Source organism: Colossoma macropomum, unplaced genomic scaffold, assembly GCF_904425465.1.
Source record: "Colossoma macropomum unplaced genomic scaffold, Colossoma_macropomum, whole genome shotgun sequence".
NCBI classification, from domain to species: Eukaryota; Metazoa; Chordata; class Actinopteri; order Characiformes; family Serrasalmidae; genus Colossoma; species Colossoma macropomum.
Genome location: NW_023494788.1, coordinates 6747005 through 6765017, shown reverse-complemented (window position 1 = coordinate 6765017; position 18013 = coordinate 6747005). Strand labels below are relative to the sequence as shown.

General features: G+C 37.7%; 2 protein-coding genes across 2 annotated transcripts; both read left to right on the top strand.

Moving 5' to 3' along the window:
• The first annotated feature begins 2417 nt into the window (after positions 1 to 2417).
• LOC118806382 (C-C motif chemokine 14-like) lies at positions 2418 to 4262 on the top strand. Its single transcript, XM_036567798.1, has 3 exons — positions 2418 to 2540; positions 3465 to 3579; positions 3923 to 4262. The coding sequence occupies exons 1-3, from the start codon at positions 2465 to 2467 to the stop codon at positions 3966 to 3968; spliced, it is 237 nt and encodes a 78-aa protein (XP_036423691.1). The 5' UTR covers positions 2418 to 2464; the 3' UTR covers positions 3969 to 4262.
• Positions 4263 to 5717: 1455 nt separating this feature from the next.
• Positions 5718 to 7372, top strand: LOC118806668 (C-C motif chemokine 14-like). Its single transcript, XM_036568169.1, has 3 exons — positions 5718 to 5928; positions 6825 to 6945; positions 7254 to 7372. Exons 1-3 carry the CDS (start codon positions 5853 to 5855, stop codon positions 7303 to 7305), a joined length of 249 nt encoding a protein of 82 aa, XP_036424062.1. The 5' UTR covers positions 5718 to 5852; the 3' UTR covers positions 7306 to 7372.
• The last annotated feature ends 10641 nt before the right edge of the window (positions 7373 to 18013 follow it).

The following is an 18013-nucleotide window of genomic DNA, read 5'->3' as shown; positions in this document are numbered from 1 at the left end:
TCACATTCAGAACCACAAAAAAGTGTGTAATAAGGAGAAAACATGAGGCATATTGTGTTTAGTATAACCATCTCATAATAATAGGTAGGTAGATGGAATAGACAATAATAATAATAATAATAATAATAATAATAATATCTTGAAAATTGCATGCAGTGTTGTTGGTTTTAAGGCTCTAGTGTTATGAAGGAGGTGAAAGGTTAGTCTTGCAAGCCTAAAACTAATCTGAGTCTGGAGTATTTTGTTGTTTAACATGACCAAGAACTGTTAATGTTGAACAACCAGCCTTAGTCTGTTGTTTATCTATTGAATTACTGTAGGATGTGAAGCCAAGAATTTCACTTTTTTGTAAATATATAGACTGTACCTCCTTCCTAAGAGGTTCATTGTCCTCACTTTGCGCAGGGCATGCAAATGATTGTAGAAGTGCATTTCTGGACTGATTACAACCAGTAAACAGAACTGCATACAGAATGGAACTGACAAAAGCCTGACAGTTGTGGGCACCTGAGTTCTGGCGACGAGCCACTGTCCACAAGTGAGCTCCTTGGATGCATTAGCCTTGGATGTGCTACAGAGACTGTTGTTGAAAGAGACAGATGAGGATCATAAAACGGATTTCCATTTACTTTTCTGATGGTGAAGAAAACCTGCTTTTCGCCACCGCAGCGCTACGGCCTCTACAGAGAAAAGTAACATCATAAAGACATATTAGATTTCAGTGCTGCAGCTTCTATACAGTATAAAGTATACAATACAGCTTCTATACAGTGTACAGTGTATTGCCTTTTTCAATATCAATGCTTATCTTATGCTGTTGTTTAAAATAAAGCAATGCATTGCACACATTTCAACTGAGACATTTATGTTGTGTTTGTATTACATGGATATTATATAAGAGAGTGATGCAGTGATAGTGATGTAGTAGTGATGTTGTAGAGGTTGCGTGTGCAGAACACCAAAAACAGTGTGTAATGATGAGATACGGGTGATGCATACAGTGTTTAGTATAACCATCTTGTAATAATGCATGTTTAGGTAGGCAGAATAGACAAGGATGTTGAAAACTGTCTACATATAAAAACAAGTATTGATGTTGGGGTTTGGGCTCTAGTGTTATGAAGGAGGTGAAAGGTTAGTCTTGCAAGCCAGACTTTAACCTGTTATCAGAGTCTGGAGTGTTTCATCATTTAACATGACCAAAAATTCACCAAGAATATTGACAGAAAGGCCCATTAGACTGCCCAACAAACCAACCGGACTGTTTAAGTTTGGTCTGTGGGAGGCAAATTGGCAAACGTGAGGGTTTCTTGCTTAAGAGATACTAAATGCTTCAGAGAAATATATAAATAAATATAGAGACTGTATCTCACTCTGAAGAGGTTCATTGTTGTACCTGTGTGCAGAGCATACACTTTCTTGCAAAAGTGGACTACAACCAGTAAGCATGCACACAAAGGTGTGGACATCCAATCAGAACGGAATTGAAAATCCTGATAGTTGTGGGCACCTGAGTTCTGGCTGACGAGCCACCGTCACCCGACCAGAGGGTGTTTAGCTGAGAGAGACTATTAACATTATTGTGGAGAGATTGATGGTGCACACTGAAGGGAAAGTTCTCCCAGCGGGATTCAGAAACAAGCATGAACGAAAAAAAACGTTAAAACAATTTGATAGATAACAATTGCTGTTGGTTAAATTCTTTGCCCCACCCCCCAACACCGCCACCCTGCCGCTGTCTGAACAGTGAAAAGTCACCAAATTTCTTTCATTATTTAATTATTTACTTATTTATTCTTCTATTTAATAATGAATTCATCAGCTTGCTCTTCTAATGTGTGTTTTCTGGGGAACAAGTTAACAAGTACCAGTCTCCACAGTTGTTGGACTCCTGTCTCCACTGTAGCTCTGCTGGGAATCAAACTCAATAGGACTGAACCTTCTGAACTGATTCCTCCACTGAGCAGCCCAAAATTGAGCTTTTAACATCACACCCTCATCTTCAACCCAGGACCTCCACTGCATCTTGGAATATGAGTATTGTGTTCATGCTGTATGCGTTATGTATCTATTAGCAGTGGGTGTTGCCAGCAAAACTAATTCGAAGGAGATCCACACACATCTGGATATGTAGTGTAGCACTTTTGATTTAATTTCCTGAATATAAAGGTGTATTAATAAGTTTTTGTATAATAAATAATCTGCATCACAGGTTTTCAGTAACTGTCTGATGTCTAGAGCACTGAGCTTATCAGGTACATCAGAGCTGCTATCATCATGGATCATCTTGATAATAGAGTCTCTGCTCTCTGAGAGGAAGATGTGGTGAAGGGGGAGGAAGAGGGGGCAGAGCCTTTAATAAAGGACTGAAAATGAGTTATAAAAGAGTGAGAGACTGAGCAGCTAAAACTGGAGATACAGACGGAGAGAGAAACATTCAGAGCTTCAGACGCCTGCAGAGAAGATGGAGATGAAGATGAGCTGTGTGTGTTTGGTGCTGGGGCTGGTTCTGCTGATGACCGTCTCCTCAGACGCTACCTGTGAGTTTAACACGTTTTCTAGCTTCACAGTCAGATCCAGACACAGATTAAGACATTATAATCAGGGGGTGGAAAATACTTGAGTGATTATACTTTCTTACTATACTGAAGTATTATTGAAACTCAATATTTGTCCTCTTAATTACATTTCCAAGAGAAAAACATAGTTTATACTTACATATTTTAATTTGGACTTCCAAAATAGTCGTTATACATCTCAAAGTGCAGGAGATGTTTCTCTTTTTCTTTGGCTCTTGTCCATCAGTTGTGTTCCTGCAGATTTGATTTTGTTTACTAAAACATCCAATCAAATTCATATCAATGAAGAAATTGCCCACAACTATGCTAATCAGTGTTTTGTGGAAGAAACAGTTCTGACTATGAATAACAGTAATATTAAGTAGTATTTGTAGTGATGAGGCAGATTTGCTAGTCTGGGTGATGGAGAGTGTGATTAATACCCAACATTGAAGTTGATTTAATGTTTCAGAACAATAAAAAGGATGTACTGACTTTTCTATTGGTATATTTTGATTTGTATCTAATTGAATATGTTTAAATATAAATGTATTAATTTGAGACTCTTACTTTGTACCCATAATTTCATAATAACAATTACAATAATAATAATAATAATAGTTACATTTATATAGCACCTTTCACAAACCCAATGTCAAAACAGTTTTTCCGATAGTAATACTGTAATAACAGTGACTATACTATTACTAAAAATAATAATTCATACTACTACCACCAATATCAATAATAATCAATAAAAAGAACCAAGTTATTCATTATTTTTATAATTATAACCATATTTTAACATTTTTTTGTCCTTAGTATTCATAGCAACAGAAAATGTTGGTCTAACTGTTCCCCAATTCGAAGACAGAGCTTAAAAATCTTTCTTCTCCTCTTCTTCAGCTGCTCTTGGTCATCCTGATAACTGCTGTTTCAGCTTCGTCACTTTTAAAATTCCAGACAAAGAAATACTAGAAGCTGTAAAAACACATTCCAGCTGCCCAAAGCAGGGCTATGTGTGAGTATCTGACTTTAGAAGACGTAGATCAACACTGTCAGAATAAAACCTCATATCTCCAAAATAGGAACTTTTCAGGAACAGAAAAAACATTCCTAACATTAATGTTAGTTAATGTAATGAGATTTGTCCAAGCTAATTTTAGAGCATTTCTATTGGTTCGTTCATCATGAGATTTTGGCACGATGTAAAGGACAGCTGCTGTTTACAAATCATGCTAAAAAGAGAGGTTTTCTTCGGATAGGGTTGTTTTAATATGTAGCATTAACACATTTGTTTCTATATTAAATCTGATTTGCTATTTAATATCAGTAGATGAGACTCTCTTTATGCTGTATTTCAGGTACACAACGCCGAGGGGCAGATTCTGCAAGGAGGCCCTGCAGTAAATCTAGATTTCAGAGCTGCAGCTTCAACACAGCGCAGCTAAAAGCTTTACACGCCCCTTTAATCATCACAGGATTTTATCAATCAGGGCTTTGCTTTTTCAGTATTATCAGTGCTTGTTTAACTCTGTGAAACAATGTATGACAAAATTCTCTGCAGAGAAAAATAACATCATAAAGACAATTTAGATTTCAGTGCTGCAGTAAACATGCAATGCGATAAGCAATGTGTTTCTTTTTTTCAATACTATTAATGCTTGTTTTATGCTGTGGATTCAAATAAAGCAATGCACTGCACACATTTCAAATGAATCATTTATACTGTCATAGTGTTACATGGATATTATATAAGAGAGTGATGCAGTGATAGTGATATAGTAGTGATACTGTAGAGGCTGTGTTTACATTCTAATGCAGAACCACAAAAACACTGCGTAATGATAAGGATGGTGCATAGTGTGTTTGGTATAATGATCTCATAATAAGCATGTTTACATAGACAGAATAGACAATGATTAAAAGAAAACAGTATAACAAATCCTGTCTACATATAAAAACAGTGATGTTTGATTTGGGCTCTAGTGTTATGAAGGAGGTGAATGGTTAGTCTAGCAAGCCAGACTTTAACCTGTTACCAAAGAGTCTCAAGTATTTCATCATTTAACATGATCAAAAACCCCCAATGTTGACCAACCAGCCTCAGACTGTTGAAGTTTGGTCTGTGGGAAACAAATCAGCACTCGTGAGGGTATCCTGCTTGAGAGCCACTAAATGCTTCAGAGAAAGACTCTGAATGACGTTTTGATGTGATGCACAGACCTTCACTTCTTTTTGTAAATATAAGGACTGTATCTCACTCTGAACCTACATTGTTCTCACTGTCATTGGACTGATTACAACCAGTAAACAGAAGCATGCACACAGATGTGTAGAGCCAATCAGAATGGAACTGACAAAATCCTGATAGTTGTGGGCACCTCAGTTCTGGCTGAGGAGAAACCATCACCTGACAAGTAGCTTGTGTAGCTGAGAGAGACCATCAGCATTACTGTAGAGTGACTGATGTTTGACACTGAAGGGAAAGTTCTTGAGTGCAGGACCTGATGAAGGTGAGAAGGTGAGACAGTACTGGAGCTCATCAACAGTCCATCTCATAGTGAGAGCTTCTCTATCCAGACAGAAATATGTTGTTGTATATAGAGAAGCTCTCACTGTCTAATGGACTGTTGATGAGCTCCAGTACTGACTCAGCTTCTCACCTTCATCCTAGATCATGTGTCCATTCAGTGGATGGTGAAGACGAAGAAACTTCAGGTCACCTGCACTCAAGAACTTTCACTTCAGTGTGCAACATCAATCTGGCCTCTCCACCCTCCACCATCTCTGTCTGAACAGAGAAGGATCACACACACACACACACAACACATTTTACTGCCAGTGTCTCTCTATGAAGGTTGCATGGCTGTATGCTTGATTTTATGCATCTGTTAGCAGTGGGTGTTGCCAAATACACTGATTAGGAGTATCTACACACGTTTGCCTATGTAGTGTAGCAGATCTGATTTAATTTACTGAATGTAAGTGTGTATTGATGAGTTGTTACATAATGAACAAACCGCATCACAGGTTTTCAGTAACTGTCTGATGACTCGTGCACTGAGCTTATCAGACTCATCAGAGCTGCTATTATCATGGATCATCTTCATACTAGAGCTTCTGCTCTGCACTCAGAGATGGAGATGTGGTGAAGGGGGAGGCAGAGGGGGCAGAGCCTTTAATAAAGGACTGAAAATGAGTTATAAAAGAGAAAGTGAGAGACTCAGCAGCTCAAAGCCGAGATAAAGACGGAGACAGAAACATTCAGAGCTTCAGACGCCTGCAGAGAAGATGGAGATGAAGATGAGCTGTGTGTGTTTGGTGCTGGGGCTGGTCCTGCTGATGACCGTCTCCTCAGATGCTGGCAGTGAGTTTAACACATTTTCTAGCTCTACAGTCAGATCCAGACACAGATTAGCACATTATAGTCAGGGTTGGAAAATACTTGAGTAACTGTACTTTGTTACTGTACTTAAGTATAATTTTGGATAATATATACTTCAGTATTATTGAAACTGGATACTTCTACTCTGTCTCAATTACATTTCCAAGTGATAAAACGTACACTTTACTCTTTACATTTTTTAATTCGGACTTTCAAAATAGTTGTTACCAACCTCAAAGTGCAGGAGATGCCTTTCTTTTTCTTTGTCTCTTATGAAGCAGTTGAGTTCTTAAACATTTGATTTTTTTATTGAAACATCCATTCAAATTCGTATCAGTGATGAATTTGCCCACAACTATGCTAATCAATGTTTTGTGGTAGAAACAGTTCTGACTATTAATAACAGTACTATTCTCATAGCTCAAAGCTCATGAGGCAGGTTTGCTAGTCTGTGTGATGGAGGGTGTGATTTGTACCCAGCACTTAAGTTAATATAATGTTTTAAGATTAAAAATAATGCACTGACTTTTCTACTGGTAATTTTTTTATTTGTATTTAATATGTTTAAATATAGAAATTAATTTATTTAAGACTTTTACTTTGTATTCATAATTTCAGTTAAATAGTTTCTCTGATAGTAACTTAGTAATAAGAGTGACTATACTATTACTAATAAGAATAATTAGCACTACTAACAATTACAATAATAATCAATAATATGAACAAAACTGTTAATGATGTTATTATGAACATATTTTTTAACAATTTTCATCATTAGAATTAATAGTAAAAGTAGTGTAAGTGTGCAGAACATGCAGGTCCAAGCGTTTCTTCATTAGAAGACTGAGCTTCAAAATCTTTCTTCTGCTCTTCCTCAGCTGGTGGTACCGATGGTCATCCTGATAACTGCTGTTTCAGCTTCGTCACTTTTAAAATTCCAGACGAAGAAATACTAAAAGTTGAAAGATCACATCCCGACTGCCCAAAGAAGGGCTTTGTGTGAGTATCTGCCTTTAGAAGATGTAGATCATCACTGAAGGAATAAAACCTCGTATCTCCAAAATAGGAACTTTTCCATTCATCATGAGATTTTGGCAGAATGTAAATGTCAGCTGCTGATTTTCAACTCATGTTAAAAAAACTGAAGATACAAGGTTTTGTTCTGTTAGAGACGATGTGTGGTTTATTGTCTTATTGTGTCACGTAAAAGCATTTATTTCTATATTGAATCTGAGTTGCTACTTAATATCAGTAGATGAGACTCTCTTGACTGAAAACATAATGAGGTTAACTGTGCTGTCTTTCAGGATTACAACACCGAGGAGCAGATTCTGCAAGAAGGACCTGCAGGAAATCTAGATTTCAGAGCTGCAGCTTCAACACAGCCCAGACGCAGACGCAGCACACAGAGCAGCTAAAAGCTTTACACACCCCTTTAATCATCACATGATTTATTAATCAGTGCTTTGCTTTTTCAATATTATCAGTGATTGTTTAACTCTGTGGAAACAAAACAATTTATGACAAAAATCTCTACAGAGAAAAACAACATCATAAAGATTAATTCAATTTCAGTGCTGCAGCTTCTATACAATGATCAACTCTTTTTTTCAATACTATTAATGCTTATTTTATGTTGTGAATTCAAATAAAACAATGCATTTCATACATTTCAAGTGAATCATTTACATTATCACAGTATTACATGGATATTATATATGAGAGTGATGCAGTGATAGTGATATAGTAGTGATACTGTAGAGGCTGTGTGTGTGTTTACATTCAGAACAAAATAAACTGTGTAATAATAAGGATGGTGCATAGTGTGTTTAGTATAATCATCTCATAATAAGCATGTTTACGTAGACAGAATAGACAATGATTAAAAGAAAACAGTATAACAAATCCTGTCTGCATATAAAAACAGTGATGTTTGATTTGGGCTCTAGTGTTATGAAGGAGGTGAATGGTTAGTCTAGCAAGCCAGACTTTAACCTGTTACCAGAGAGTCTCCAGTATTTCACCATTTAACATGACCAAAAACCACCAATGTTGACCAACCAGCCTCAGACTGTTGAAGTTTGGTCTGTGGGAAACTGCATTCAGCACTCGTGAGGGTATCCTGCTTGAGAGCTACTAAATGCTTCAGAGAAAGACTCTGAATGACGTTTTGATGTGATGCATAGACCTTCACTTCTTTTTGTAAATATAAGGACTGTATCTCACTCTGAACCTACATTGTTCTCACTGTCACTGGGCTGATTACAACCAGTAAACAGAAGCATGCACACAGATGTGTAGAGCCAATCAGAATGGAACTGACAAAATCCTGATAGTTGTGGGCACCTCAGTTCTGGCTGAGGAGAACCATCACCTGACAAGTAGCCTGTGTAGCTGAGAGAGACCATCAGCATTACTGTAGAGTGACTGATGTTAGACACTGAAGGGAAAGTTCTTGAGTGCAGGACCTGATGAAGGTGAGAAGGTGAGACAGTACTGGAGCTCATCAACAGTCCATCTGATAGTGAGAGCTTCTCTATCCAGACAGAAATATGTTGTTGTATATAGAGAAGCTCTCACTATCTAATGGACTGTTGATGAGCTCCAGTACTGTCTCAGCTTCTCACCTTCATCCTAGATCATGTGTCCATTCAGTGGATGGTGAAGACGAAGAAGCTTGTGGTTCCCTGCACTCAAGAACTTTCACTTCAGTGTGCAACATCAATCTGGCCTCTCTACCCCTCCCCCGTCTCTGTCTGGACAGTGATGGGTCACAAAATTTCTTTAAATATTTAATTGTTTACTTATTTATTCTTCTATTTAATAATGAATTCATCAGCTTGCTCTTCTAATGTGTGTGTTTTCTGGGGACCAAGTTAACAAGTATCAGCCTCCACAGTTACTGTCTCCACTGTAGCTCTGCTGGGAATCATACTTCATAAGATACAGCCTTCATAACTGATTCCTCCACTGAGAAGCCCAAATGTGAGCTTTTAACATCAAACCCTCATCTTCAGTCCAGGACCCCCACTGTATAATGGAATCTGAGTATTGTATTCATGTTGTAGCTGCGGTTCAGGTACCGTTATGATAGATTACACAGAAACCTCAACAGCTAAATCTAACATTGCTCAGTATTTAGTGTCACTCTTCACCTTTATTAGAGCTTCCATTCATTTCAGGAGATTTGACTGAAGATTTCTAGTTCTATGAGGTTTTGCACTTATAGTCCTGTTCTGTGTGCCTGTCTGGCATGCCCCTTTGCAGGTGAGCTGTTGTTGCTCCTAGATGTAACAACTTTACAATAACGCTGACATTTGACCGGGGCAGCAATAGCCGGACAGGAATTTGACAAACTCACTTACTGAACAGGAGTCATCCTGAGACAGAGCCGTGTTGAGTCACTGAGCTCTTCAGTACGACTCAGTTTACTGCCAGTGTCTCTCTATGAAGGTTGCATGGCTGTATGCTTGATTTTATGCATCTGGTAGCAGTGGGTGTTGCCAAATACACTGATTAGGAGTATCTCCACACGTTTGCCTATGTAGTTTAGCAGATTTGATTTAATTTACTGAATGTAAGTGTGTATTGATGAGTTGTTACATAATGAACAAACCGCGTCACAGGTTTTCAGTAACTGTCTGATGACTCGTGCACTGAGCTTATCAGACTCATCAGAGCTGCTATCATGGGTCATCTTCATACTAGAGCTTTTGCTCTGAGCTCTGAGATGAAGATGTGGTGAAGGGGGGAGTCAGTGGGGGCAGGGCCTTTAATAAAGGACTGAAAATGAGTTATAAAAGAGAAAGTGAGAGACTCAGCGGCTCAAACTGGAGATACAGACGGAGAGAGAATCATTCAGAGCTTCAGACGCCTGCAGAGAAGATGGAGATGAAGATGAGCTGTGTGTGTTTGGTGCTGGGGCTGGTCCTGCTGATGACCGTCTCCTCAGATGCTTCCTGTGAGTTTAACACATTTTCTATGTTTACAGGCAGATCCAGACACAGATTAACACATTATGATCAGGGATGGAAAAGACTCAAGTAATTTCTTACTGCACTTATGTCATATTTTGGAAGATTTTTACTCAAGTATCACTGAAAAGGATACTTGTACTCTTTCTAAATGACATTTCCAAGGAAAAAGTTTATTAGATTTTTTTAATTAAAACATCCAGTCAAACTCACATAAGTGAAGAAATTGCCTGCAGCTATGCTAATTAATGTTTTCATGGAACAAACAGTTCTGTCTATTAATATCATTTTCGTGGTACTTCTGGTAAGATGAGGCAGATTTGCTAGTCTGGGTGACGGAGATAATGATTTGTACCCAGCAATACATTTAATTTAATGTTTTAAAACAATAAAAATTGTGTACTGACTCTTCTATTAGTAACTTTTTGATTTACATTTCATTGAATGTGTTTAGACATGTATTACTTTGACACTCTTTCTTTGCACTCATAATTTCAATTAAATAGTGCCTCTGCATTACTTCAACCTTTGATTGTAACAATATAATCACAGTCACTGTACTACTAATAATAATATTTAGTACTATAACTAATCAATAACAACAAATATTCCAACTATCTCTTCACTATTTTAACCATATTATTACATTTTTTGTTATTAGTACTGATAGCACAGTAGTGCAGAAAATGCAGGCCCAAGTGCTCCACAGAAGACAGAGCTTGATAATCTTTCTTCTTCTCTTCCTCAGCTGGTGTTACCCAACCTGTTTCCTGCTGTTTCAACTTCGTCACTTTTAAAATTCCAGGCACAGACATACTAAAAGTTGAAAGAACTGATTCCAACTGCCCAAAGCCCGGTTATGTGTGAGTATCTGCTTTTAGAAGATGTAGATCATCACTGTCACAATAAAACCTTTTTTGTCTAAAGTAAGAACTTTTCAGGAGAAGAAAAACTTTCCTAACTTTAATGTAAGTTAATGTAATTTCAGATTTTTTACAACTAATTTTGGAGCATTTCTCTAGGGCCATTCTTCATAAAATTTGGACAATATAAATGACAACTGCTGTTTTATGAAAATGAAGACACAAAGTTTAGTTCTGATAGAAATTATATGTGGTTTATTGTTTGATAATATCATATGAATACATTTGTTAATATATAAAATCTGATTATCCATTTAATATCAGTAGATGAGACTCTCTTGACTGAAAACATAATGAGGTTTACTGTGCTGTCTTTCAGGTATACAACGTCGAGGGGCAGATTCTGCAAGAAGGACCTGCAGTAAATCTAGATTTCAGAGCTGCAGCTTCAACGCAGCCCAGACGCAGCACACAGAGCAGCTAAAAGCTTTACACACCCCTTTAATCATCACAGGATTTTATCAATCAGCGCTTTGCTTTTTCAATATTATCAGTGCTTGTTTAACTCTGTGGAAATAAAACAATTTATGACAAAAATCTCTGCAGAGAAAAATAACATCATAAAGACAAATTAGATTTCAGCTCCAGCTTCTATACAATAATCAATGTATTGCTTCTTTTCTATATTATTAATGCTTATTTTATGCTGTGGATTCAAATAAAACTGCATTGCACACATTTCAAGTGAATCACTTATATTGTCATAGTGTTACATGGATATTATATAAGAGAGTGATGCCGTGATAGTGATGTAGTAGTGATATTGTAGAAGCTGTGTGTTCATTCACATTCAGAACTAAAAAAACAGTGTGTATTGATGAGATAAGCATGACGCCTCATATACTTAGTACAACCATCTCATGCAAAACAGTAACAATGAACATTTAGGTAGGCAGAACAGAAAATAATACAAAGTAAAAGAAGTGAGTGATTTTGGGTTTTCAGCTCTAGTTCTATGAAGGAGGTGATCACTTAGTCTTACAGGCCAGACTTTAACCTGTCGTCAGAGAGTCTGGGAGTATTACATCATATAACAGGACCAAGAACCACCAGTGTTGACAAACCAACCTCAGACTGTTGTTAAAGTTTGGTCTGTGGAAAACAACTCAGCAGTCATGTGAGGATATCTTGCTTGAGAGCTTCTAAATGCGTCAGAGAAATCTTTTGAGAATTACTTCAAAATGTGACACGAAGAACTTCACTTTTTATGAATATAAAGACTGTATCTCCCTCTGAACAGGTTCAGTGTTCAGTATTATAGGTCACATGTCCATTCAGTGGATTGTGAAGGCCAAGAAGATTCAGCTCCCTCTGCACTCAAGAACTTTCATTTTAATGTGCAACATCAATCTGGCCTGTCCGGCGTCTCTGTCTGGACACTGAAGTGTCAAAAGTTTCTTCAATTATTGATTTGTTTACTAGTTTACTGATCTTTAAAATAATCAATTCATCAGCTTGCTCTTCTAATGCATGTCTTACTGTGGACCAAGTTAACATGTACCAGTCTCCACAGTTGTTGGACTCGTGTCTCCACTGTAGCTCTTCTGGGAATCAAACTCAATAAGATATAGTCTTCTTAACTGATTCCTCCACTGAGAGGCCCAAATATCAGCTTTTAGCATCACACCTTCACCTTCAACCCAGAACCTCCACTGCATCTTGGAATATGAGTACTGTGTTCATGCTGATGTAAGTGGGGGGGGGGGAATTCAGAATGTTACTGCTTACTCTAAGCATGACATCACTAGCTAAATTGCATCATACACATATATGCAACTCAACCTGCAAACAAAAATAATGCCACAATACTTCTGACCAGTCTCATGTTTAAGAGCCACTGTCCAGTGTTGTTTATTTAGCGATGATGTGAAGATGATGAAGGAGTCTCCGCTGACACCGTCTTGCTTGATAAGATGTTTATTACAAAGTAAAACAGTATCATATCAAGTACTATAAAGTACCTGAGAGGGGATCTGTGCCAATTCTAAAGTGTCCCCTCCAGACCAATATGTGCAGCGGCTTATATAGGGTGCATGTTTTTGAAAAAGGGAACAGAACATATAGTCCTTTTTAAAATGATCTCATCTGTCTGGAACTAAGAGAGGTAAGGGAGGGAGAGGCCCACTCCCTATGGGGCCTTTGGACCAGGGGCCCCCCTAACTTAAACATTCCAAACCTGCAAAAACAGAACACATAGAACTCCTAGATACTACAATATCAACTTATACTAAAAGTTAAGAGTGCTTTTGCCTTCTTCTGTAAAGCTACTCTTTTAAATGTACTTCACCAGTACACATACACACTCTGACACTGTGTGCAACCCATCACATTATTCAGAGGACTATAATAGTATAATATTATATATATATATATATATATATATATATATATAATATATATAATAGTGACACCACAATCCAGTCAGAGCTACAAAAATGATCTTCAACGCAATCTCACACATGCCTGTGTCACGAATGTCACTAGCGAGGCAACGGACTTTATGTGGACATGTGACTTTATCACTTCCTACAAACCCTGATACACACATGGACTTCATCTCCCAGAATACACTGGGAGATCAGCTGGTTGATGGTCTCCACACACGCTCCTATCAGCGTTCAAGATCGCCTGAGTTTTAATGTGCTGCACCTGTATCTTTGATCACATGACCCCATCAGTTTAGCTTTTAAGCCCGGGCTTTAGCAGTAGTTAGTTGCGAGGTATTGTTTCATCTGCAAACTACTGAGCGTTCTTTCTATTGTGTTGATTACCATGTATGACTTGCATTCTTGTTTATCTGACTCTCATTTTTGATTTGCCCATTGGATTGTTTGCCCTGGATCTCTGTTTTTGTTGTTTTGACCTTTTTGCCTGTTTTTGACGACGATTTTGGATTTTGACTTCTTCATTAAAGCCTGCTTGTCTTCCTTCATCCGCGAGTGTCTCTATTCTGTGATAATCATTACAGCCTGCTTCTGTTTAACATCACAATACATTACTTTTCTCTATCATGTCCTTTAAGTTTCTTTTTAGGGACCCCCTGAAAGCAACAAAAATACATTTTTGAGGGGTTAATTAGGCCCCTTAATTCGCACCTTGCCTGCAGTCTGTGTGCTATTATGATAAATTACACAGAAATCAGTTTTCAATATTTACTATGTCCACCATTTACCTTTATTACAGCTTCCATTCTTTTCAGGAGGCAGAAGATTTTTATGAGCTATGAGCTTTTGCACTTAGTAGCTCCCTTCAGTGTACTTGTGTGTTGCACCCCTTTGTGGATGAGCTGTTGTTGCTCCTAGATGTTTCTGCTCCACAATAACACTTACGGTTGACCAGGGCAGCTCTAGCAGGCAGGAATTAGATGACTTGTGGGACAGGTGTCATCCTGTGACAGAGCTGTGTTAAAAGTCACTGAGTTCCTCAGTACGACTCAGTCTACTGCCAGCGTTTGTGTGTGGAGAATGAATGACTGTATGGCTGACGTTGTGCATCTGTTAGCAGTGGGTGTTACCAAAGACACTGATTAGAAGGAGTATCTACACACGTTTGGATATGTAGTGTAGCAGTTTTGATTTAATCTACTGAATGTAAAGGTGTATTGATGAGTTATTGCATAATAAATAAACTGCATCACAGGTTTTCAGTAACTAAAAACCACAACAACAACAACATTTATTTGTATAGCGCTTTTTACAACTAGTGTTGCCTCAAAGCAGCTTTACAGAAAAGCAGTTTATGGAAGGATCAAAAGAATAAAAAGAAAAAGAAAAAGAAAAAGAAAGGAAAATAAAAAAGGAGTCCATGTATAGACATAAGGAACTGAATCCGGGTCCAAGCCCCCCCATGAGCAAGCCAGAGGCGACAGTGGCGGGGAAAAGCGCCCTTGGAGTAAGAGGAAGAAACCTCGAGAGGAACCAAGGCTCAAGGGAGGAACCCGTCCTCCTCTGGTCGACCCCAGATGAAGAGAAAATGACAGAGCTAATGAGACTTTATGACAAGATACAACAAAGAAACTTAGCGATTGAACATCTTTCAGAAATATTCGGATTAATCCAGGATTAAGTAATGTAAAGCTAGAACCATCTCGTAGGTTCTCTGTCAAAGTGAGAGATAGAGTTCATGATCAGTACCAGATGCTGGTGGCTCCACTGTGGTAATTCTAGTAACTGTCTGATGTTTAGAGCACTGAGCTTATCAGATACATCAGAGCTGCTATCATCATGGGTCATCTTCATACTAGAGCTTCTGCTCTGCACTCTGAGATGGAGATGTGGTGAAGGGGGAGGCAGAGGGGGCAGAGCCTTTAATAAAGGACTGAAAATGAGTTATAAAAGAGAAAGTGAGAGACTCAGCAGCTCAAAGCCGAGATAAAGACGGAGAGAGAAACATTCAGAGCTTCAGACGCCTGCAGAGAAGATGGAGATGAAGATGAGCTGTGTGTGTTTGGTGCTGGGGCTGGTCCTGCTGATGACCGTCTCCTCAGACGCTGCCCGTGAGTTTAACACATTTTCTAGCTTTACTTGCAGATCCAGACACAGATTAACACATTATAATCAGGGGTGGAAAATACTTGAGTAATTATACTTTCTTACTGTATTTAAGTATCATTTTGGAAGATTTGTACTGAAGTATTATTGAAACTGAACGCTTGTACTCTTTCTCAATTACATTTCCAAATGATAAAAACTTTACTCTTTACATTTTTAATTTGGACTTTCAATAGAATTGTTACAAACCTCAAAGTGCAGGAGATGCTTTTCTTTTTCTCCCTTCTCTTGTCAATCAGTTGAGTTACTGCACATTAGGATATTTTTAATTTAATTTAATTGTATTTTATTTTTTATTTTTTTCTAAAACATCCAAACAATATCCAGTATTTAAGTTAATTAAATGTTTTAAAACAAAAAAAAGGATGTACTGACTTTTCTATTGGTAACTTTTTGATTAGTATTTTTTTAGATATGTTTTAATACAGATATTTATTAATTTGAGACTCTTACTTTGTAATCGTAATCTCAGTTAAATAGTTTCTCAGATAGTAACTCAGTATTAAAAATGACTAAACTACTACTAATAATAGTATTTATTACTACTAAAAATAACAGCAAGAACAATTATTACTGATAATGCTAATCAATAATAAGAACAAAATTGTTGATTATTTTTGTTATTATGAGCATATTTTACCAATTTTTATCATTGGTATTCATAGTTAAAGTATTTAAGTGGGCAGATTAAATTGCAGGTTCAAGTGTTTCATCATGAGAAGACAGAGCTTCAAAATCTTTCTTCTCCTCTTCCTCAGTTGGTTCCAATGCCCATCCTGATCCGTGCTGTTTCAGCTTCATCAAATTTAAAATTCCAGACAAAGAAATACTAAAAGTTGAAAAAACACATTCTGGCTGCTCAAAGTCCGGCTATGTGTGAGTATCTGCTATTAAAAGATGATCATCACTGTCAGAATAAAACCTCATATCTCCAAAATAAGAACTTTTCAAGAGAAGAAAAAACTTTCCTAACTTTACTGCAAGTTAATGTAATGAGATTTTTTCCCAATTTCTATTGGTCCATTCATCATGAGATTTTTGTAAATGTCAGCTGCAGTTTTCAAATCATGTTTAAAAACTGAAGAGACAAGGTTTTGTTCTGTTAGAGATGATATCTGGTCTATACTCTTATTATGTCACGTAAAAACATTTGTTTCTATATTAAATCTGATTTGCTTCTTAATATCTGTAGATGAGACTCTCTTCACCGAAAACATAATGAGGTTAACTGTGCTGTCTTTCAGGTACACAACGCCGAGGGGCAAATTCTGCAAGGAGGCCCTGCAGAAAAACTAGATTTCAGAGCTGCAGCTTCAACACAGCCCAGACGCAGACGCAGCACACAGAGCAGCTAAAAGCTTTACACGCCCCTTTAATCATCACATGATTTTATCAATCAGCGCTTTAGCATCACTCCCTCATCTTTAACCCAGAACCTCCACTGCATCTTGGAATATGAGTACTGTGTTCATGCTGATGTAAGCGGGGGGGTCCCTGTGTTCCACTGTGAGCCAAACACTTAAGTCTTTGTTTGGTATTATGGATCATTAACAATTCAGAATGTTACTGCTTACTCTAAGCATGACATCACTAGCTAAATTGCATCATACACATATATGCAACTCAACCTGCAAACAAAAATAATGCCACAATACTTCTGACCAGTCTCATGTTTTAGAGCCACTGTCCAGTGTTGTTTATTTAGCGATGATGTGAAGATGATGAAGGAGTCTCCGCTGACACCGTCTTGCTTGATAAGATGTTTATTACAAAGTAAAACAGTATCATATCAAGCACTATAAAGTACCTGAGAGGGGATCTGTGCCAATTCTAAAGTGTCCCCTCCAGACCAATATGTGCAGCGGCTTATATAGGGTGCATGTTTTCGAAAAAGGGAACAGAACATATGGTCCTTTTTAAAATGATCTCATCTGTCTGGAACTAAGAGAGGTAAGGGAGGGAGAGGCCCACTCCCTATGGGGCCTTTGGACCAGGGGCCCCCCTAACTTAAAAATTCCAAACCTGCAAAAACAGAACACATAGAACTCCTAGATACTACAATATCAACTTATACTAAAAGTTAAGAGTGCTTTTGCCTTCTTCTGTAAAGCTACTCTTTTAAATGTACTTCACCAGTACACATACACACTCTGACACTGTGTGCAACCCAACACATTATACAGAGGACTATAATAGTATAATATAATATATATATATAATATATATAATATATATAATAGTGACACCACAATCCAGTCAGACCTACAAAAATGATCTTCAACGCAATCTCACACATGCCTGTGTCACGAATGTCACTAGCGAGGCAACGGACTTTATGTGGACATGTGACTTTATCACTTCCTACAAACCCTGATACACACATGGACTTCATCTCCCAGAATACACTGGGAGATCAGCTGGTTGATGGTCTCCACACACGCTCCTATCAGCGTTCAAGATCGCCTGAGTTTTAATGTGCTGCACCTGTATCTTTGATCACATGACCCCATCAGTTTAGCTTTTAAGCCCGGGCTTTAGCAGTAGTTAGTTGCGAGGTATTGTTTCATCTGTAAACTACTGAGCGTTCTTTCTATTGTGTTGATTACCATGTATGACTTGC

Coding starts and splice junctions, on each gene's coding strand:
- LOC118806382 (XM_036567798.1), top strand. CDS start 2,465: ATGGAGATGAAGATGAGCTGTGTGTGTTTGGTGCTGGGGCTGGTTCTG. Junction 2,541..3,464: donor CGTCTCCTCAGACGCTACCT/GTGAGTTTAACA, acceptor CCTCTTCTTCAG/CTGCTCTTGGTCATCCTGAT. Junction 3,580..3,922: donor TGCCCAAAGCAGGGCTATGT/GTGAGTATCTGA, acceptor GCTGTATTTCAG/GTACACAACGCCGAGGGGCA.
- LOC118806668 (XM_036568169.1), top strand. CDS start 5,853: ATGGAGATGAAGATGAGCTGTGTGTGTTTGGTGCTGGGGCTGGTCCTG. Junction 5,929..6,824: donor CGTCTCCTCAGATGCTGGCA/GTGAGTTTAACA, acceptor GCTCTTCCTCAG/CTGGTGGTACCGATGGTCAT. Junction 6,946..7,253: donor TGCCCAAAGAAGGGCTTTGT/GTGAGTATCTGC, acceptor GCTGTCTTTCAG/GATTACAACACCGAGGAGCA.